General features: G+C 46.7%; 1 protein-coding gene across 1 annotated transcript in view; it reads right to left on the bottom strand.

Moving 5' to 3' along the window:
- SHD (Src homology 2 domain containing transforming protein D) overlaps positions 1-11,655 on the bottom strand; it is a 63,368-nt gene extending 51,713 nt beyond the window's left edge. The window contains exon 1 of the mRNA XM_030220141.1: positions 9,854-11,655. Coding sequence (XP_030076001.1) covers positions 9,854-10,180 — 327 coding nt within the window. The 5' untranslated portion in view covers positions 10,181-11,655. The remainder of the gene's footprint in view (positions 1-9,853) is intronic.
- Positions 11,656-22,667: the final 11,012 nt, after the last annotated feature.

The raw sequence follows: 22,667 nt of genomic DNA, 5'->3' as shown, positions 1-22,667 counted from the left end.
TGCCCTCATTACACACACACTGTTCAATTATAGATTGTTGTGGGAGGGCTGCTGTTGGAATAATCCTGCATTATTAGTTTAATTATCAGAATCCGGTGGAGGAAGGGCAGAGTTGGAGGGCTGAATGTTAAATGGGGAGGGGGGGGGGAGCCAAGGTTGAAGGTTTGCCAAGGGCTCCCAATATCCTTGCAGTGGCCCTGTTTTTGCTGCTTAAGAATTTTTTTTTAACAATAAGGGCACATGGACAGAGCACGGGGAAGGTTTGGAGCTACAGATAGCTTAGAAAATGTTGGAGCCGGTGGGAAATCAGACTGTAAAATGCAGAACATCAGGCATTATTTCACATGTGCACATAGTAATTTGAGTACAGTGATGTGAAGAAGAGTGTGAGGAAGAGGGAGGTGGAAGTATTGGCCATGGGGTGTATAGTAAAAATGTTTACTGCATCAGTCAGATGGGCAGCCGCTGAAAGCTGGGTTTGGTCTGGTAAGATTCTTGTTCCATAAATTGAGGAAGAGGGGCAGAAATGAAAGGTTTCCTTCTCTCTCTCATCACCTCTGAAAATGCAGCCAACCTTCAGCAAGAGAAAGTGCAACCAATTCCTGTAATTAAACCTTCCACATCAAGGCAGACACAGGTGAAATCAATTGTACAGGTTCAGGGCAGGTTCACCAATCAGATCACTAGATTAGTCGAGGAGGATGCCTCAAGTGTTTATTATTTGTTTTTGTTACATTTGTACCCCGCGCTTTCCCACTCATGGCAGGCTCAATGCGGCTTACATATTGTATACAGGTACTTATCTTGATAAGTAGGGTTACCACATGCCCAGATTTCCCTGGACATGTCCTCCTTTTCAGAGGACTGTTAGGGGTCCAGACATTTTTTTTTCCAGTCAGCCTGTTTGTCCAGGTTTCTGGGCTGGAAGGCGGGCTTGCTTTCTCCCCTTCCCAAGCCTACCATATTGCACCCTGGTGATCTAGTGATGTCTTCAGGGCAGGAAAGAACCCTACTCTTTCCTGCCCACTGATGCTGACCTCCCTGTTACCACCGCTTCTTGAAAATGGCTGCCGAGACTTCACAGAAGACTTGTAAGGCTACTGTTTGAAGTCTCGGTAGCTATTTTCAAGAAGCGGCAGCAGCGGGGAGGTTAGAAGCAGCGGGCAGGAAAAAGTGGGGTTCTTTCCTGCCCCAAAGAGGACATTAGGCCACCAGGGCTGCAAGATAGGCCCGGGAGGGGAGGGAGAGAAGTGTGCAAGCTGCTCATGGCTGGGAGGGAGAGAAGGGGGCAGCTGCTCATGGATGGGAGGAAAGGGGGACATGCTGTACATGGAGGAGAGGGAAGAAAAGGGAAGGGAAAAGGGGGAAATGCAGCACATGGAGAGAAGGGGACAGAGAGGAGAAGGGGACATGCTGCTCATGAATAGGAGGGGAGGGAAAGGAAAGGAGGGACATGCTGCTCATGGATGGTTGCTTTTTTGGACGGGTACATCTTTTCTAATTCTGTGTTTAGACTACAGAGGAAAATGCATTTCTGTTACTTTTATTAGTATTTTCACTGCTTATAGAATCTGACTTCCTTGAGGGATCAAGGTGACTGTGCAGCTGGGGTGGGATTTTATTTTTGTGTGTCCTCTTTTTTTTAGTCTCAGCAAATATAGTAACCCTATTGATAACAGACTGCTGCCTTGCCTGAGCCACCCCATGGGGGTGGGGGGAGAAAACAGGACCCTTTACAATCATACAATGGGGGGGGGGTGGGGCAATAAACCAAAACCTTTTGCTAGATCTGAACTAGGAGGTACAATGAATGGCCCTTAGCAATTTCCCATTTTCTGCTATTTCATTTCAACACTCACTCAGGTCTAATGTGAGACTGGCAGGGGCCCAGCCCAGAAACTGGGGAGGGGACGCAAGCCCACCTTCAGGCTGTCTTGTGGCTCTCCCTGGCATAGGGGCCCAAGACAATTGTCTTGTTTGCCACCCCCTAACACCAGACCTGACTTTACTTAACCCATTGAGTGCTTGTGGCCACGTCACTGTCTCCCCTCCAGCTAGACTTCTGGGAATTGATTCATTGTCCCTGAATTCCTATAAATGGTCTTGAGCACTATATGGAAAGACTGGCACAAAAATTCAGATTACAACATCTGGTTTAGTCCACAGCTGGATGACACTGTGCCTAGGAATGGCTCTTCCCTAGCTTACTGTTCTCTACAGGATATCACCTTCCTGCTACTCCTGTGGCTTCTGTGCTGTCAGCCCTCCCTCCTCTGGTGTTACTGACAGTGATGTCTCTCCAGTGACTTGTGGGAGGTTCTTTTTTCCTCTCTGCAGTAAGAAAATGTAAAAGCCATCTATGTCTGGAAGAATGTCAAAAACTGGCCCAGGGGACCTCCTCCTTTTCCAATTTTGCGGGCTATTTGCAGCTACTGTTCTCTTCAGTCTGTTCATATGGACATGCCAGCACTTACCTTGGGGGAGAGGGGGTAGAAGCAGATATTTAAAAGCTAATTATAAACTAGAAGGGCTGGCAGTATTGAGAGAGGTTCAGCCAAGCAGCTCCACTGGTTTATGTTGGTGATGGTGGGAGTATCCAGGGTTCTTTGTTGAACATACAAAGCAGATCTGAATGTCAAAGACATAGATTTCCTAGTAAGACTAGCCCAAGCACACTGGAATCTCAGCTACTACTAGCAGACATCTCAAATAGCCACCAGCAAACAGAAAAAAAAAACTAATTAGCACGCTTTTGTAACCTGCTAGCAGGGGCGTAGCCAGACAACAGATTTTGGGTGGGCCTGGGCAAGAATTGGGTGGGCACCAAGTGTTCTCCCCCCCCTCCAAAAAAAAATTCTCTCAGCTGGTGGGAAAACGCTTCTTTCCATCTTGGCAGCAAGCATGCACTGAAAACTGAGCATGCACAGGTGCTGGTGTTGTGGAGAGTAGCATGTTCGTTACCATCAGGGGGAAATCTTCAGCTGGCAGAGCTTGGGATTCAGACTAGTTACCACTAAACATGTGCTACTGTTGGGTGGGCCTGAGCCATAAATTGGTGGGCCCTGGCCCACCCAAGCCCACCTGTGGCTACACCACTGCCTGCTAGTCATAACACCAGCCTTCAAGACTTCAAACCAGTAGAAGGCAGACTAAGGGGGAGGGGCTTGTAATCATACCCCCTCCCATTTCCTCAAGTGTGCTAGGCATAGAACACCATTCAGGCAGGGGTGGAAGGAACCCACTATTGGGCATCCAGGAAAGCCCTCCTGAGGGTGGGCCAAAAGTTGGGAATCAGGATCTAGGAGCACAAGAAAGCTGCACTGCCATTGAAGAAGGGGGAAGTAAAAATTAAGGATGTGTTCCCACTGCCTCCTTCTGCACAAATTCCTGTATTAATATTCATTTCTTAGAGACCTTACACTTACTTTTAATTCCATGCTGCAGCTGTCGGTGAGGGAAGGGGAGAGATATGGGCTGGCTGGGCAGAAAAAATATCACCTGTATCGGTATCTTGGAACAACCTACCCCTATAAATTCGTATCCATGCATTGTAGGTTTATTTAAAACACACACACCTTTCTACACCGCCTTCAAGGTGGAGAACAGGCTAAAAACAAACAAAAAATAGAAAGGAACTCCAATGTATAAAGGACAGTATCAGATAAGACAAAGAATAATAAATCATACAGCACAATAGAATCATACATAAAATAAAGGGAGAGGGAGGAGGAAGGGAGGATCATACATAAAACAAAATAAAGGGAGGGGGAAGGAGGGACTTGCAGTTAATAAGGGGAATTAATGTGTGTTAAGTGCCTTTTAGCAAATCAAAGGGGTCCTTTTACTAATACATTGAAAAGTGATGGGCTATTAGTTTTAGCAAATTTTGTTATATAAAATAATGTTTTGCACCTACTGCACATTAGATGCAAAAAATCATCATGTGGTAAGTGTAAAGCCTGTGGGCGAGCCCCTGGGGGTGTCTCCAGCATGTTCTTATATATCTAAATCCTCACATGTAAATTAAGCGTGTGGATCCCCTGAATTCTATAATACTGTGCCCATCTTTAGTAAACACCCCTGAACCCACCCATGCTCCTCCCATGGCCTCAACCTCTTTTCAGTTGCGCATTAAAGAATCTACTGTTCCAATATGAGGAAAGGATAAAGAGGTTAGGGCTCTTCAGCTTGCAAAAGAGATGGCTGAGGGGGGATATGATGGAGGTCTACTAAATACTGAGTGGTGTAGAACGGGTAGAAGTGAATCGATTTTTCACTCAAAAAGTACAAAGACTAGGGGACACTCAAGGAAGTTAGATGAAAATACTTTTAAAACAAATAGAAGGAAATTTTTTTTCACTCAAAGAATAGTTAAGCTCTGGAACTCTTTGCTGGAGGATGTGGTAATGTGCTAATTATAAACTAGAAGGGCTGGCAGTATTGAGAGAGGTTCAGCCAAGCAGCTCCACTGGTTTATGTTGGTGATGGTGGGAGTATCCAGGGTTCTTTGTTGAACATACAAAGCAGATCTGAATGTCAAAGACATAGATTTCCTAGTAAGACTAGCCCAAGCACACTGGAATCTCAGCTAGTGTATATGGGTTTAAAAAAAGGTTTGGACAAGTTTCTGGAAGAAAAGTCCATAGTCTGCAATTGAGACAGACATGGGGAAGACACTGCTTGCCTTGGGATTGCTCCCATGGAATGTTGTTACTCTTTGAGATTCTGAATGGAATCTTGCTACTCTTTGGGTTCTACATGAAATGTTGTTACTCTTTGAGATCCTGAATAGAATCTTGCTACTCTTTGGGTTCTACATGAAATGTTGTTACTCTTTGAGATCCTGAATAGAATCTTGCTACTCTTTGGGTTCTACATGAAATGTTGTTACTCTTTGAGATCCTGAATAGAATCTTGCTACTCTTTGGGTTCTACATGGAATGTTGCTACTAATTGGGTTTCTGCCAGGCACTTATGATCTGGATCAGACACTGCTAGAAGCAGCATACTGGGCTAGATGGACCATTGGTCTAACCCAGTATGGCTATTCTTATGTTCAAATGCATCTTTACTACTACTACTAAACATTTCTAAAGCGCTACTAGGGTTACGCAGCGCTGTACAATTTAACACCAATTATTGGCACCAACAGGCTCATTACTTAAATTGCATGTTAAAATTGGGTGCATGGAATTTTAAGCACCATTTACAGAATTAGCTGTGTACTACGCACAAATTCTATAGTTGCAATTACACAGGCTGTAATAAGTTGGCATTTAACACGCCAACATTCAGGTGCAGCTGCTTAGGCCATTTCAATAGCTGATATAAATGACCATTTCAATAGCTGATGTAAATGACCATGATTAAATGTTGCAGTTGCACATGTAACTGACAGTTTTCTAGAATCTTAGCGCGTAAGTGCTGGCCACACCTCTGACCCACCCATGCACCTGTGAACAGCAACTAAGGGCTTGAAGCACAAAACTCCACCACCTGGAGAGAACTGCGCTAGAAAAACACTGGCTCAGCACCGAGTAAGAATTACCAATCAATGCTCCATCATCAACAGCATGCAAATTATATGCACATTGTTAGTTTTGAGCATTGGCCGGGCATTCCTGGCACAAGCCCACAAGAGCTGTACAGTAGGTAAAGCTCGTGTGTATAATCTGACCCCTCCCAATCCCTCCAACCTTTAAAACTCCCTGGTGATCCAGAAGACCTCGCCCCCCCCCCCCCCCCCCACTCCACACCTTTAAAACTTTCCTGGTGGTACAATGAATCCCTTCCGCCCCCCCCCCCCTCGCTGCCCTCCCAGAACCAAAAAACCCTGGAGGCCCAGTGGACTCCCCTACCCCCAACAATAAGTCACCCAGTGGTCCAGTGGGCTCACCAACCTGATCCCCTACTCTACTAAAAGCCCTGGTGGTCTAGTGGAATTCCCCTTCACCCCCCCCCCCCCAAACCTCTGCACATACCTTAATGTTGGAGGCAGGGGAACTGCCTCCACCCTCCTGCATTCTGGGCCCGCCTACTTCAAAATGGTGGCACCTAGCCCCTGCCCAGTGCACCATATAAGTTTTTGCCTTATATGGCTTAAGCACCATATAAGGAAAAAAACTCTATTTGGTGCTTAGGCCCCTTCCAGTGCATTCCAGGAACTGGGCACCACCATTTCAAAGCAGGCAGTGATCCTCCTGCCTCCAACGTTAAGGTATGTTCAGGGGACTGGGGAGTAGAGGGAAATTCCACTAGACCAGCAGGGCTTTTAGTGGACTAGGGGGTCCAGTCAGAACACTGGGCGATTTCTTTTTGGGTGTTGAGGGTCCAACAGACCACCAGGGATTTTTAAAGGAGTGTGGGTATATGTATGTTTGTGTGTGGATGTGTGGGAGGTTCACGGGACCTCTGGGAATATTGTTTAGGTGGATGTTGTTAGGGGAGGGTCGGGCACAGAAAACTGGTCCGCTGCCAATTTTCCTGTCAGTGCCTGAGCCAATCAGTGCTCAGGCACTGACAGCAAAGTCAGCTCTGGAGTTATCCTTAGTTTTTAGCGGCAAGGGCAGGGGTTTTCATGCATCACACAAATTGCTAATGAGCTCGTTTTAATACAAGTGAGCTCATTAGCATGGGGCTTTCCGTGCACGGTAAAGCAGTGGCCGAAAGCCTCTGTGCATTGGCCGCACAATAATGTTTCTTTTAGACTGGCTAAAAGCAGTCTAAATAAAACGTTGCAAGTCTGGTTTGCTTTGAGCACTGGAGTTTAGTGCAGTTGTGCACATCTATCTGCAAATTAGTGCAAATTAGCATCAATTTGCTCCAATTATTGGTTTTACTACCAAATAACACCTATTTTGCCAAGTAACTTAAATTCTATGACCTGTGTGCACAATTTTGCAAGCTAGGTGTGAAAATGTGCATGCAAAATTACAGAATGAGGGGGTAAGTGTACCGACAGTGCAGGTACACTTACTGCCTCCTGTCTAGAGGCTGGTGAAGTGCATCTGCACCAGTGACAGTACCCTGCAATGCTCAGTTCATACCCATTCCTCATCCATTTCCAGCCCCATAACATGGTATGCAGTTAGGACCAGATTCTATATATGGCACCAAAAAAAAAAATTAGTACTGAAAAAGAAAACATGCTTAGTGCTATTCTATAAACCTCGCCTAAAGTTAGGTGCGGTTTATAGAAAACATTTAGCGCCTGTTCCTGCGACTAAAGTTGAGGCACTATCATTTACGCCAACTAAAACCTGGTGTAAATGTCCATGACTAACTTAGGTGCAGATTAGACCTATACAGTGAGTATAATTTTTAGGAATGGTCATGATTGACCCATGCCCCTCCCGTGGCCACGCCCCTTTGAGATCCAAAGATTAGAATTTCTGCACGTTACAGAATACGCTTAGAAAGTTGTATGCGCAAGTTCTAAATAGTGCCAATTGCTTGTTAGTGGCCAATTATCAGCACTGATTGGCTTGTTAAGCAGGGGCATAGCCAGACCTTGAGGTGGGAGGGGCAGAGCCCAAAGTGGGGGAGCACATTTTGGTCCATCGTCCCGCCACCCCCCCCACCCATTGCCGCCGCTGTACCTAGCTTGGCTCGCATCACTAAAACGAGCGTGCTGGACCGTGAGGGGGAAAGAGAGCAGGGAAGGCAATGCGTTGAAGGTGCCAGAGACCAGTGCTGGATGAAGGCTTCAGCTGGCAGGGGTTGGAGACCCCCACCAGCCAAACCACGGGCCCAGAGCAAATTTTGGGGTGCTCAGGCCCCCGTGGCCCCCTGTAGCTACACCACTGTTAAGCAATTAAGTTGTGTGCGCATAAATCGGTGTGTGCTGTCATGACAGTGTGGTAATAGTTAACACACACTAGCTCACGCAGCAATTGTTTCATGCATTTTAGGAAAAGGAGCTTTAAGTGGTTTCCTATTTTATATAGCTTAAATTCACAAGGAAAATTAAAAGAACAGTTCCAGAGTAAATTATTTGAAGACATACTTGGAACATAGGCAGTGCTAATTACAAAGGGTCAGGGCCAGTTTTAGGCAGGGGCAACAGGGGCGGTCGCACAGGGCCCCACGCTCCTAAGGGCCCCCCGCAGCTCTGGCACGTTTGTCCTCTTGCCTCGGAACACCTCCCTGCTCCGTACTTTAATGTGCATCCACATTTCAGTAGAGAGCATCAGGCACCGGCCAAGCCCAGAGCCTCCTTGCTGCTACGTCCCACCCCCCCTTTTGATGTCACTTTCTGCTTCCGCAAGGGTGGGATGCAGCAGCGAGGAGGCTCTGGGCTCAGCAGCTGACGGGATATGAAAATTGCTGTCACTGTCTGCTGCTCTCTACTGAAACATGGTGGATGCACATCAAGGTGTGGGGTGAGGCGGGGTTCCGAGAGCTCTAAACCTCCTTTTAAACTCTGATAAATTATGGTTTATGGTGGTGGGCGGGGGGGGGGGGGGGCAGAGGGCCCCACTGAACTGGTCTGCACAGGGCCCCACAATTGCTAAGACTGGCCCTGCAATGGGTAGTGTATCCTGTGCCAATACAGGAGGTGCCCCCTCCTCCTCCCATCCTGACACTACACATCAACTCCAACATCTCATTGGAGGCTTGTGGCAAAGATATGCCCCTCTGCCTCTTCAGGAGCTATGGGCTTGGGCTACTGAAGTGTAGCTGCTCTGCCAGGCATGCTGTGGGTCCCTGAGGTCAGTTGGCCTGTGCGCTCTCCTTTCCACCTCACCCTGAGGAGTACTTTACCTCTTTGCAAAGGTTTGGAGAGGGTTTATGCATGAGTGTACTGTAAAAATTGTCTTTTAATAATGCATTATTCTCCAGATTTTCTATTTTATGCTGAGCATAAAATCAAAGCACTGTGGTACAGCTCCCTCCTCTACCCTTTTCTGCCTCCTGTGTAAGTCTACTGGCTCCTCCCCACAACCAAGTGTATATTTAGGGAACCTGCTTTGCTCAGTGCCAGCTTTATCTTTTTATCTCTATCTCTCTATCTCTCTATCTCTATCTCTCCATATATATATAATACACACATATATACACCATAATAAATAAAAGCATCATTAGATCAGACATCAGCTGTTCCTCAAAGTCCTTGAATCACTACCTCTGAGAAATCAGACTGTGCCTATGAGGGATTCAAAGGCTTTCACTGACAGAATCAGACCACCAGCACTAAGCTCAGCCCTGCAGGGCAAAGTTAAGGAGCTAATGCCAGCATCAAAGGAGCACCCCAGAGTCCAATGGATAACACCGTCCTCTTCAGCTGCTCAAATATTTATTTGGATTTATTTTACCGCCTTTTTGAAGGAATTCACTCTCAGGGATATTAAGCAAGTTTTACCACCAGATCTCAACTCTGTGCTACCCTCTCCCTGCCTCCCCCTCCAAGAGTTATGTTAGTCAATGCTCTGCAGGAAGAAATAGTTGTGTCACCCTTTCCCCCTCCAAATCTCTTCCAATATTGGTACCGTTGCACTGAACTAACATTCAAAAAAAAATACCAGGCTTAGAAATGCTTATAGACCGTGTCTACTGACTGGGACAAAGGCTGTTCCCCAAAAGAAAGAGATCCAGACAACAGTGCCAACATTCAGGTTTGTACTGAGCAACTACCGGCTTGTGACTTCTGGTGGAATGACGGGCCCACATCTTGCACCTGAGCTGGGGGGGGGGGGGGGAATAGTAACCACAAACATGGGGGTTTGAGGAACTCATGATCTGGTAACTTCAACAGAATCCCCATTGTACACAACCCCAATTCAAGAGAGAGACATCTCCCTCAAAGCCCTTCTACCTAGGGCAGATGCACCTGGGAGGGCAGAGACACACCTACCTGTTCTTGAATGGTTTTGACTTCCTCCATTCTAGCCAGCAGGACCTTGCTTCTGTTCAAGTCGCTAGACTCCACTTTGATAAGTCTGTGTTTCGGGGACATGAATTTCACTTCTGAGCCTCCGGTCTTATTCGGGGAGCCGGTCACCCCAGGACCTAGTTCCCCTTTGGGGGTATGATCCTGGTCTTCATAAGGATCTTCAAAATCCAGACTCTTCTGAGCTCTATAGGCTTTCAAGATTTCACTCTCAGTGTAGTCTGGCTTTGGGGGTTGTGGGGGAGACCTCCTGCTCCCAAAACTCAAGTAATCTTTAAACCACTTTGCCATGTTTTCCAGGCTCGTGGGACAATCCAAACAGAGCAATGTGAGCAAGGAAAAAAAAAAAACGATGTCAGCCAGTTACCTGCCCCCCTCCCCCCCTCGGAGCTCCCAAATGATCTATAATCCGAGAAGCTATGCACCATCCGTCTTTTTTCCTGTACAGAGCAACAACCTTCAGCAGACAACGTATTCCAGATTTGTAATTTGCTTTGATAGCATCTTATTCCAAAATGCCCCGGATTTTCCAGCGATGAATAGGAAATACAATCAGATCAGTTGTGCGCTTACAGTATGGTATGAAACACTTAGACGTTTTTGTACTGTATCGACAAAGCACACAGCTTTTAGATTTCTAGGTCTTCCTGAAACCTGAGAAAATAAGCCAGTCGGTCCTAAGATTTTATATGCAGTATATAGATATACTAACATTTCGAAGGAGGCATTTCAAAATACTTTAGAATAAAAAAATCCTGTTGTCCTCTTTCCTGGACGCTTTTCAAAAAGGATGTTCAGCATTTTTTTTGGGGGGGGGGGGGGGGAAATAAATAGAAAGTAGACGAACTGAAGGCAACAATGAAATGGCTTTGTTAACCGCCCTTAAAATAAAAATAAAGTAAAATTGTTACTTAGGTTTCTATCCCCACCAATTGGCAGGTTATAACAGCGATCAGATGCATCTGGTGAAATCAAAGCGGCAACTTAATTGCGGCTGATTAGAACCGAGCACAAAAGAAGCTGACACCCACCGGCAGGCAACGTGCGCCATCACAAAGGGAGCATTTAAAAGGGGAGAGAAGGGGTGGTTTACAAATCAATACCCCCAGCCCGTCACAAACCTTAAGGTGCCCATTACATCCGAAACCGGTTCGATTTTCATCTTTAAAATCGTGGGTTGTTCTGAAAAGTAGTTTGAGTAATCAAAGCCTCATTGCTTTCCACTACTATTTGCTCAGATTTATATATTTTTTTAATCGTTTTGTTCTGCGTTACAGGAGAGGGTTAATGTTACATTGTCGAGGGTTGCAATCGGATACCTCCAGTCCACATTTTGTAAGAGAGCCAAGTCCTGCCAAACGATGCCAAAAAGCACGTTGTTCAAATGGAAAGTTAAGGAACAGACCATGTCTACAGATACATTTTTGTCTTTGTTGGGTTGGATGGCAAGGCGTCCTTGGCCATAAACTTTACAGGTGGTCCTGAAGGGAAGGAATAAATAAATCTCTCGTGCTTTTCCCTTGAGACCCGACAAAGTGGCAGGAGGAAAGGCTTGCAACCTACTGCCACCAGGGCAAAATGATGTCCCAAAGAGCAGTTCTTTGGACGAGGGATCCTGGAAGGTCCACTGCCCTAGCAAGAAATTTGCAAAGAGGTGGCAAGGCTGCTCACGGGCAGGAGGGTACAGGGGCCTCTGGAGGTGGGGAAGTGCAGGTAGGAAACTCTTCTCGGTTGTTTCCTTCTTGGGAAAGTAGCCAGGAAGAGCCAGGTTTGGAGAGATGTGATCGGATCGCGAGCAGAGAAGGGGGAGGGCTGAGCCTGGGCTCGGCCCCCATTCTGCTGGTTGGGGGAGGGGTTCTGCTCGTCGCCTGCTACTGCCTGCCACGAGTTTCTTCCTAAATGAAAGTGTGAAATGGCAAACTGTCTCTCGGAGGAGGATCCACCCAGAGCCCATCCCGAGGGAGAAAGAAAAGGCTGAGACAGAGCTGCAGCCCATACAGATAACCAAAGACCGATCTATTAAACCAACACTGTATAACCTATATGCCCAGGACAGGAGTCTGATATCAAAGCCTCACCTTACACGGCTGAGAGATCTGCAGCTGCTGTAGATATAATCCTACCAGCTGCCTTTTCTGTATCTGTCACTTCCATTTAGAGCATCCTAAATCTTAACCCATGCCAGTGGGTATATAAAGATTGTCCTTTCAAGCTGGGCCAGTGGAACCCCGCCCTTTACCCCCTGTTATCAATAACATGAGTCGCTTAGATCTGATTGTGTCAGAATTTATTCTGCCCAGTGGCTTAGGGTATAGTAACTATCAACATACATATATAAACCGTTTTGTCCCAGGTCATTTCAGGAATCTACCTAGTGCACTACAGTGGATCTCGTATTCTGCCCTTGTGGTGCTGCAGTTATCTTTTGGAACTAAACCTTCCTTGAAGAGAGAACAAAAAAAAAGTGCACAGATCCGAAAGAATGGGATACATCTCTAGTCTGCACCTATGTGGACAGATTTGTTCGCATGAAGGGGATGCTTACAAAAAAAAAAAAAAAAAGCAGGCTGTTAGAGATGGTTAACACCCTGGAAGCAGCTGATCACTTGTTAATTGCCCCACCTCGCAGCTGAAGAACCCAGCCTCCCAGGATTTCACATTGACAGGGAGTATTTAAAGCTAATTCACTCGTGATAATTAAACCCTCTCCTTTCCTTTTGGCCAGGACGCCTTTGGATGATTGGAGCGTATAGGAAACGCGGCTATAGATACGATTACATTTGCTTTGTTCTGGGAAGGCTCATTTGCCCCCACCACCTCAAAAGAGCAGTTTGCTAGGAGAGTTGCCTGTCATCCTCTGCTGGTTCCATAGCTTTAGGGAGCTGCGAATGAGAGTAAGCTGGTGCTGTGTTTACAGGACAAAGGGGTAGATGCACGAAAAAAAAACTGAGCCATTAACGTGGGTTTTAAACTGGTTCTAGCCAAGGGTGCTATCCTGAAGCAAACCTGGGCACCGGATGCTTAGAACTCTGGCACTAAAGCGAACAGTGCCCACCCCATACCACGGGAATAGCACAAAAGCTTAGCTCCCCAATGCTCAACGCTAATGACATTTATTTATTTATTGCATTTGTACCCCACATTTTCCCACCTATTTGCAGGCTCAATGTGGCTGACATAGTACCCTCAAGGCGTTTGCCCAGTCGGTTGATAACAGATACAAGGTTGTATAGTGATCGAATGAGTTATAAATGGAGGGTCGCAAGGGGTGAAGATTGCGTGTTGTCCAGTACGATTATAGTCATGCTGTTTTGCTGGGTGAAGAGGTTTACGTGGGGTCGTTGGGGTAAGCCGTTTTGAAGAGGTTGGTTTTTAGTGATTTCCTGAAGTTCAGGTGGTTGTGCTTTGTTTTTATAGCTTTTGGGAGGCCATTCCATAGTTTTGCGCTTATGTAGGAAAAGCAGGATGCGTAAGTTGTTTTGTATTTCAGTCCTTTGCAATTTGGGTAGTGTAAGTTTAGGTAGGATCTTGACAATTTGACTTTGTTTCTTATTGGCAGATCTATAAGGTCTGTCATGTAAGGAAGGGAAATGGAACTTGGTATACCGCCTTTCTGAGGTTTTTCGGTTTACATATATTCAGGTACTTATTTTGTACCAGGGGCAATGGAGGGTTAAGTGACTTGCCCAGAGTCACAAGAAGCTGTAGTGGGAATCAAACTCAGTTCCCCAGGATCAAAGTCCACTGCACTAACCACTAGGCTACTCCTCCACTGCATCCTGGGACTACACTGTATATGATTTTGTGGACTAAGGTGCAGATTTTGAAGGTGATCCGTTCTTTGATTGGGAGCCAGTGGAACTTTTCTCGAAGAGGTCTGGCACTTTTGAAGCATGTTCTATTGAATATCAGACTGGCTGCTGTGTTTTGGGCGGCCTGGATTTTTTTAATGAGTTGTTCTTTGCAACCCGTGTAGATTCCGTTGCAATAATCTGCATGGTTTAGGACCATTGACTGTATTAGATATCGAAAGGTTGCTCTTGGGAAGAAAGGTTTTAATCGTTTGAGCTTCCACATTGAATAGAACATTTTCTTTGTTACTGAGTTTACATGCAAACTATATGCCCACTGTCAGACTGAAAGTAAGGGGCAGGAACGTGCCTGGTGCATGCATACAATAGTTTTGCGGTAAGAGCAGCTCTTGTACACATTCCCAGGCAATCCCAGAAGTGAAGCGCACATCAGCGTAGTTCTTTTGCACCTTTAAATATAAGCCTTTCACAGTGGCGACCCTAGGTCGGCTGCCACCCGGGGTGGATCGCCGCTGCGCACCCCCCCCCCCGGGTGCAGCGGCATCCGTCCCCCCCAGGGTGCAGCACAACACCCCTCTCCCGGTGCATCAAGCCCCCCCCCCCCCCGGGTGCATTCTTGGCTGCTGGACAGTGCAGAGAGCAGCTGCGCGCCTGTCTGCTCCACTGGCTCCGTCTGTCCCAGAACAGGAAGTAACCTGTTCCAGGGCAGAGGGAGCAGGGAACCAGCGGAGCCGACAGGCACGCGGCTGCTCTCTGCACCCTCCAGCAGCGTGCACCCGGGGCGGACCGCCCCCACCGCTCCACCCTTGGTATGCCACTGGCCTTTCAACATTTTTTTCACTCAAGAAGCTTATCTTTAAGTGCAGAAAACAGCACCAACGTCTGCTTTCACTTTCGGGTTTGCTCGGACTTGCACACATTTGTTTCCCAGTACTGGCGCTTAGAGGCTTACATGGGCTTCCTTCCACTTCCTAAACAAATCAAAACTGGCAAAAAAAATTTTGAACAGAAAATCATAAGAAATCCTCTCTTCAAACCCTTCAATGTCAGCTCAGAACTGGTGGTAGGTGTCCAGCATTAAGAGCAGGGTTTGTGCACTGTTTACTGAGCATTGGAAGGGAATGGCGGCCCAGAGAGCTAGTCTCGATGGGGGCCGATTAAGCGTGGGTCGGGCCCAGGGCAGGGGCGTAGCCAGATGGCCAATTTTGGGTGGGCATGAGCCCAAGGTGGGTGGGCATGGAATGCCCTCCTCTCAGCCCCACTCCACTCTCTTCTGACTGCCCCTTCCCCCCCCCCCCCCCCCACAGCTGCCAGCAAACTCAAAATATTAAATACCTGAACCCCAAACCCCGCCAGCTAAAGATTTCCTCCTCCTTAGGCAGCCAGCACTATTCCAAATGGCAGCTGGCAGCACTTGTCTGGAGTTGACGATGATGCCAGCAGGCCACATATGCTCAGTGCTTACACATACGCAAAAACTGAGCATGTGCAGAGTGGCTGCTGTTGGCATCAGCTCAAGGCAAGTGGTGCCAGCTGCCATTTGGAAACGCGCTGGTTGCCCAAGGAGGTGGAAGCCTTCAGCTGGCAGGGTTTTGAGTGGGTCTGAGTCCAAATTGGGTGGGCCCCTGCCCACCCAGGCTCACCTGTGGCTACGCCACTGGCCCAGGGAGAGCAAGCCTCAAGGCGGCAGGAAGTTGGGGGGAGGGGGGCGGAGCACAGCACGGGGATAGAAGAGAAAAATGCTGGTTTGTGATTGGGGGATTCATAAAAGGCTGAGGCTTGAGGCTGCTGATTGGTGGGGGGGGGGGGTAGAGTGGGGAGAAGCAAGGGAAGAGTGCAAGGAGGAAGGAGTGTCGAAGAGAGAAGCACTCGAGAACCACGGAGGTGTTTGCCCACCCTCCTGCCCTCATGGGGGAGCAGGGGGGGGGGAGAATGGATTCTGTTGTGTTTGTGTTTTTCAGGAAAAGCAAGAGCAGTCGCAGCAGCAAAAAGAACACAGCAAACCCGAGCTACAGGAGGCATGGTTCACGGAGCCAGGGCTTGAATAGCGGGTCGGGTGACCCGGGTGATGTGTGGAGATCCACACGGTGAAGGGTTCTTGCTCCCAAGGCGGAGCCTGGAGGATGGCCATTTTGCTGACATGGCGAACGGTGGACAAGGGGGGGGGGGGCATAATTGGCATTGAACTTAGACATGTGTAGCTCGGGGCGAAGTGCTGGTGATTTAACTATATTGGAGTTGAATTGTTTAAGTAAGCTGCGGCCTATGTTATACCATAACGGTTATCCTGAGAGTTATTTACAGGGCACTTGGTGAAGGTGTGTGTGTGGGCGGGGGGGGGGGGGGTTGATGGGGTCGAGCGGGTTCCGGCTCCATGGCTTATAGCAAATTACCTCATTAACATCTGTTTGACATCATTCAATTACAATTTGTTGCCATCTTTGGTGCACACGCTCTTTTATGTGCTAAGCCCTCTGAACATTCTGCGCAGATTAACGCTGGTGCTAGTCCAGTGCTAATTGGCTCTAATGCTGGCATTAGGTTCTGAGCATCAGGTCCTTATAATGGAAATAACATCATAATTACACCTAGGCAGCATCTGAATTTTCCCCCCAGATTTTTAAAAACCTTCTAGCTCTTTTGTAGCAGGGAAATTTTCATAACAACATAATACAGTACGTACTCCTTTGAGTTTCTCTTAGAAGTTATACTAGCAAGTCTCTGATCTAGGTCAGGGAATAGGATTTAAAACTGGGAACGAAAGGCCACCCATCATTCCTAAATCTAAAAGTGAAATTATCCTGAACTAACAAATAATTTGCAGGCTTCATAAGTCTGAGTTGGAAATCTGTAGGGTTTCGGTTTCAGGTGCTGGATTCTGGCACTGTGCATAAGCGGATGTAACTACCTTTTGGGCTGTCCGTTTGTAATAGAGGAAAGATGGGCTAGGGTTTTCAAGGGCAGACATGTGTCGGATCCTAGGGTAGCTCTGGGACATGATGCAAGGACTCTTCTCCCTTGTCCTTGATGAAACAGGCCTAGAAGTCTAGGGAAAAGCTTCTTTAGTCCCGGGAGCCTCGAGGGCCAGACTATGAAATCTGATATTACATTTATCATCTTCTGGAGATTTGAAACTGACTTTCAATGAAAGACAGAAGAACTGAAAAATGTATATCATCTGCTCTGGGAAACAATGCTCTCACAGATGTATTTGACCTAAGTGATTATATAGGAGAAATTGGATGGTGCCGCAGAGATGCCAGGTTACCCAATTCCAGGCAGGAGATTTTTGTTGCCAGTCAATGCAGTGTGGGATTTGTGAGGCCTAATCCTGCCCATTGAAATCAGTGCTGCAAGTCCCATAAGGCACCAACATTGGATCATCAGAAATCCAGGACTGTCTCAAAATCTCCAGCCTAGAACTGGGTAACTTGGCATCTCGGTGCTGGTGAGGGGTGGGCAGGGGGGGGGGGAGGTGGGAAGAAAAAGCAGAAACTTGATGAACATTTGCTCTATGAAGTGCTATTGACTTTAGAGGGCAAGAACACATCATGCACACTGTGCTGGGGAATGAGGGGGGGGGGGGGGGCTAGGGTTCCCAACTGGCTCCATTTTCACTCTTCAGGAGTTATCCAGTCCTGAGTTTACCCACTACATGTCTGGTTTTGGAATCTTGAATTATAAGCCCCTGTGTACAATGGGGCAAACCTGGAGCTAGGGCTAGATGCACTAAAGTCCTCGGAAGAGCTTTTCCCTTACCAATTCCATAGCAAATTGGTAAGGAACGGCCATGCATTAAGGAAATGGAATGCAAATGAGCTGCTCATTGTAGCTCACTTGCATTCTCTATTTCCTTGGAAAACAGTCGGCCAGTTGGCCGGTCGAGCATGCGCAGAGCAGCAAAGCGTGATGCTGGCTGCTCTGCGCATGCCAAGGATGTCCTTTATGGACGTCCTTCACTAAAAAAACAAACAAACAAAAAAAGGGCATTTCTGACGAGCAAAAAAAAAAAAAAAGGGCGTACTTCTTAATTTTTACTCTCACTCTTCTGTTTTAAATCTTCCTTTGAGACATTTTTCCCTTCCTCATCGGCGGATGAAGAGAGGGCTAATGAACGATTGTGAGGCCCCCCACGGCCTTTCAGCCAATTACAGCGCGTTTAGCTGACACCAGTGAGAGCTAAACACGCTGTGATTGGCTGAGAGAGACCTGGAGGAGGGACATAATCGAGCACCCTTGAAGAAAAGCCTGTCCTGCTCGTCAGGGATGTCCTTCTAAAGTGCCTAACATGGACATCCTTCACTAAACCAAAAAAGGACGTCCCTGACGAGGACGGGCTTTTCTTCACTGGTGTCAGCTAAACGCGCTGTGATTGGCTGAGAGGCCGTGGGGGGGGGCCTCACAATCGTTCATTAGTCCTCTCTTCAGCTGCTGATGAGGAAGGGAAAAATGTCTCAAAGGAAGATTTAAAACAGAAGAGCGAGAGTAAAAATGAAGAAGTACAACGTCCTTTTTTTGTTGTTGTTGTTTTGCGTGAAGGACGTCCATAAAGGACGTCCCAGACGAGCACTTGGATGGTTGGGGTTTTTTATTATTAAGTGAAGGACGTCCAAAAAGACCGTCTTTGGAGTGGGGTTTTTTTTTTCAGGTGAAGGACGTCCAAAAAGGACGTTCCTGACGACATCTTTTTTCTTCCAATTCTTTCCTTTGCCCCAATGAGAGGTGTAGACCTCCCGTTTTCCACGGTAAGGGGATCAGAAAATGGTAGTGCAGCTCATTATAATAGCCTTTGGATCATCTGCATTCCGTTTTCGTTAGCTGCTACCGTGATCGGAAAATGGCTCGGAGAAGCCTTTAGTGCATGCCACGGTTTACTACTTGCTCGTTAATGGCTCGTTAAGTTTAGTGCATCTGGCCCCTAGTTAGGAAACCTGGGGACAGGCAGATAGCAGATTTACAGATCACCCTTCAGCTGACTAGACTTTTCAACCAAACCCCATTGCTTATATCCTAAAGATGACAAATCTGTGGACTGGGGCTCTGATGCTCAGAACTCCCGAAGTAAGCCAACAGCACAGAAACTATACTGCCGGAAAATCAGCTTGTCAATTCTGAAAGGAAATGGTATGCAAATTAGATGCACGTGATTAAAGTGAAAGCATGGAGGGGGGATGTGCTTGGCACATGTACAGAAGAGTTTCACTGTAAGCCCAGCTCCTGTGCGCATGTACCAGGCAAACCTGAACGTGAAGCATATGCTGGTGTCTGTTTTCTGCACCTTTAAACATAAGCATTTCAATTTTTTTTAAAACTTGGAAGGCTTATATTTAAATGCAGGAAACAGGCACCAATGTGTGCTTTGACTTTCGGGTTTGCTCGGACTGTTGCACATTTTTTTATCACTACTGGTGCTTAGGGGCTTGCAGGGGCTTCCTTCTGCTTTGCAATTAAAGAAGAAAACAAAAGATTTTAAAGAATGAAAAGAGAATTTCTCACTATACTAACATCCTAATGCCTGCTCTGAGCTGGTGTTATTTTTTTCAGCAGTAAGGGCAGCTTAGTTTTGTGTGCTATTCTTTGAGTATTGGGAGGGAATAGGAAATGACCTCATTAACATCTGTTTGACTACTTGCGTGCTATTTGCGCTACTCTTTGGTGCGCTCATTGTTTCCTGTGCTAGAGCCTCTTAGCATTCTGCACTCCCTTAGTCTGGCACTAATGGCCTCTAGCACCTGCGTTTGCTTCTGAGAACTGGGGCCAGAGAGAAGAACCACAGGAGACCAATACAAGTAGAAATGGAGATGTGGTAGGACCTTGAATGATTTTCAGAGGACTGTGTTTGTGAGAAGCTAGCTAAACTACATATGGATAAAGTGATGGGACCAGATGGCATAGATCTTAGGGTACTGAAAGAACTTACTGGCAGAGCTTTTCTTGAGGGGGTACTTGGGAGTACTGAGTAACGGCACCTTTTTCATTGTCTGCTAAAATTGACCCATGGTCCCCAAGTTTTAATGAAAAAGCTCAGGCTCTACACACCAATTCTGCTTTGTCATAGATTCTGTGACTGGTTGCAGGGGGCCTGGCCATTGTGGGGTGGGTCTCTCAGTGATCAACCCACCCCTGAAGGGTGGCCTGGCATTTGAGTACCGGCATCTTTTAAACTAGAAAAAACGCACTGCTTACTGGTGACCTTTTTGATGCTTCTCTAGAGTCAGGAGTGGTTGTAAAGGACTGGAGAAGGGCAGAGGTGGTCCCTTCTCCACGAAAGCGGAAGAAAAAGGTTGAGAACTGCAAGCTGGTAAGTTTGACTTCTGTGGTAAGTAAATTAATAGAAACAGAGAATAGTGAAGTTTCTGGAATCCAGTGGATTACAGGACCCAAGGCAGCATGGTTTCACTAGAAACAAGTCTTGTCAGACAAATCTGATTAATTTCTTTGACTGAATGACCAGAGAGTTGGATCGAGGGAGAGTGCTAGATGTGATGTATTTAGATTTTAGCAAAGCCCTTGACATGGTTTCACATAGACGACTAATAAATAAACTGAGCGTCCTTGGTATGAACCCTAAAGTGACTGACTGAGTTAAGTGGAAGGTGCCAGAGGGTAGCTCACTGAGAAACAGGATGTTACCAGTAGTGTACCATAAAATTTGGTTTTTGGGCCAGTTCTTGTTAACATTTTTGTAAGCACTATTGCTGAAAGGCTTTTTGGTAAAGTTTGCCTTTTTGTAGATGATACCAAAATCTACAATAGGGTACACACCCCTGATGGTGTGGATAACATGAGGAAGGACTCAGTGAGCCTTGATGAATGGTGCAGAATTTGGCAGCTAAGATTTAATGCTAAAAAATGCAGGGTCATGATTTGAGCTGCAAAAACCTGAACACCTTTTGTGCACAAAAGAGGAGCAGGACTTGGGTGTGATTGTATATGATGACTTTAAGGTGGTCAAACAGGTAGAAAAGGCGATGGGAAAGCTAGAAGGCTGCTTGGGTGCATAGGGAGAGTAATGGCAGTAGGTGATGATGTCTCTGTTTAGAATACTGTGTACAATTCTGGAGACCACACCTTCCACAAGATATAAATAGGATGGAATGGTCCCAGAAGTGACGTCACCAAGCAGTATGGCTGCCTAAAGATCTTGCTCCCGCTCTCCCACACCGAGTAATCTCCCAACAGCTGAGCCCCATCTGATTAATCTTACCCAGTAAATTAGTGCTGGCAGCAGCATGGAAGCAGAAGACCTTGCCTGGCCTTCGGGTGGTCTTGCGGAAGCTATCCACTTAATATCTAAGCTTACAGCTATGTGTACAGGTCGCCTAATATCCTATCACCGCATCTGGGATCCATATGTTAAGTGGTCTTCCCAATCTGACCCTTTGCTAGATAACTAGGGATAGTTGGGGGGGGGGATATGATGATGGATGAGGACCCAACCAATGTTATATTTGCTTACTACTGGAAATAGCTTTGATGTAAGACTGAAGCTATATTTGTAAGTTTTGTTATCTGTCAATAAAAATAAATAAACATAAAAAAAATAGGATGGAATGGTCTAGACGGTGGCTACTAAAATGGTCAGTGGGCTTTATCATAAAGATCTCAATATCTATACTTTGGAAGAAAGTCAGGAAAGGAGAGATATGATACAGACATATAAATACTTCTGAGGCATAAATGCACAGGAGGCAAGTCTCAATTGAAAGGAAGCTCTGGAATGAGGAGGCACAGAATGAAGGAGAAAGGGGATAGACTCAGAAGTAACTCGAGGAAATACTTCTTTATGGAAAGGGAGCTAAATTTGTAGACGGAGGTGATGGAGATGAAAACTGTATCTGAATTCAAGAAAGCTTGGGACAAGTACACAGGATCTCTAAGGGAGACGAAGGGATAGAAGATGGCATGGACAGGCCATATGGTCTTTATCTGCCTTAATTTTCCGTATGTTTCTATGAAAACATAATGAGACAAAGACCAACTGGTCCATGCAGTCTTCAGGAACTTGTCACCAGATTAGGGGTTCTCAACCTGGCCAGTTAGGTTTTCAGGATATACACAATGAATATGCATGAGATAAATTTGAATCTAATTCTCTTCCTATATAGCACAAATATCTCGAGTCTTGAGTATCATTTTGATTCCATTCTTTCATTCGCAGATCAAATTAATAATCTATCAGGCACGATATTTCTTTTAATAGAGGCAACTGAGGCTAATCCATTCTTATTTTCATAATAAACATTTTGCTCTTTTGGTTCAATCTTTTATACTTTCACAGCTGGATTACTGCAATTCGGTCTGTGTTGGACTTTCTCAGAAACATGATTACAATGATCTTTCTAAAGAACAGTTATGATACAGTCACTCATTTGTTAATTGATTTACACTGGTTACCATTGAAAGCTAGGATTATTTATAAGATGTCTTGTTTAGGGCCCCTTTTACCAAGCTGCAGGGCCACCGAGAGACTAGGCCGGGCCCGGGGCAAGGCCGCCCCGCCTCTGCCCCTCCGCTGCCCGCTGCTGCCGCCTCCTCGTCGCTGCAGTCCGCAGTCAAACCTGCCTGCCTCCACGGCTGATGTAACTTCCGGTTTCCACGAGGGCGGGACACAGGGAGGGAAGGCCAGAAGAGTCGCGATCTGCGACTGCCGCTTTGAATGAAGGGGGCCCGGAGCCGAGGAGGCAGGCAGGTGAGACCGGGGACTGCAGCGTCGGCGGCCTGACCCCGGCACTGGGCCCCTCTTGGAGGTCCGGGGAATTTTGCCCCCCCGGCCCTGCCAAGCTGCGGCAAAAGGGGGGCCTGTGCTGGTGTCAGCAAGAGTTTTTGATGTGCACCGAGGCCCCCTTTTACTGCAGCGGGTAAAAGGCAGGTCTTTCTTTTTTTTTTATTTTGAGGAAATGACCATGCATCACGTGGAGCACTTGTTGTGCGGCCATTTCAGGGGGGGAGTCCTTACCGCCACC

Source organism: Microcaecilia unicolor, chromosome 11 (genome assembly GCF_901765095.1).
Source record: "Microcaecilia unicolor chromosome 11, aMicUni1.1, whole genome shotgun sequence".
Taxonomy (NCBI): Eukaryota; Metazoa; Chordata; class Amphibia; order Gymnophiona; family Siphonopidae; genus Microcaecilia; species Microcaecilia unicolor.
This window is presented reverse-complemented; position numbering and strand designations above follow the sequence as displayed.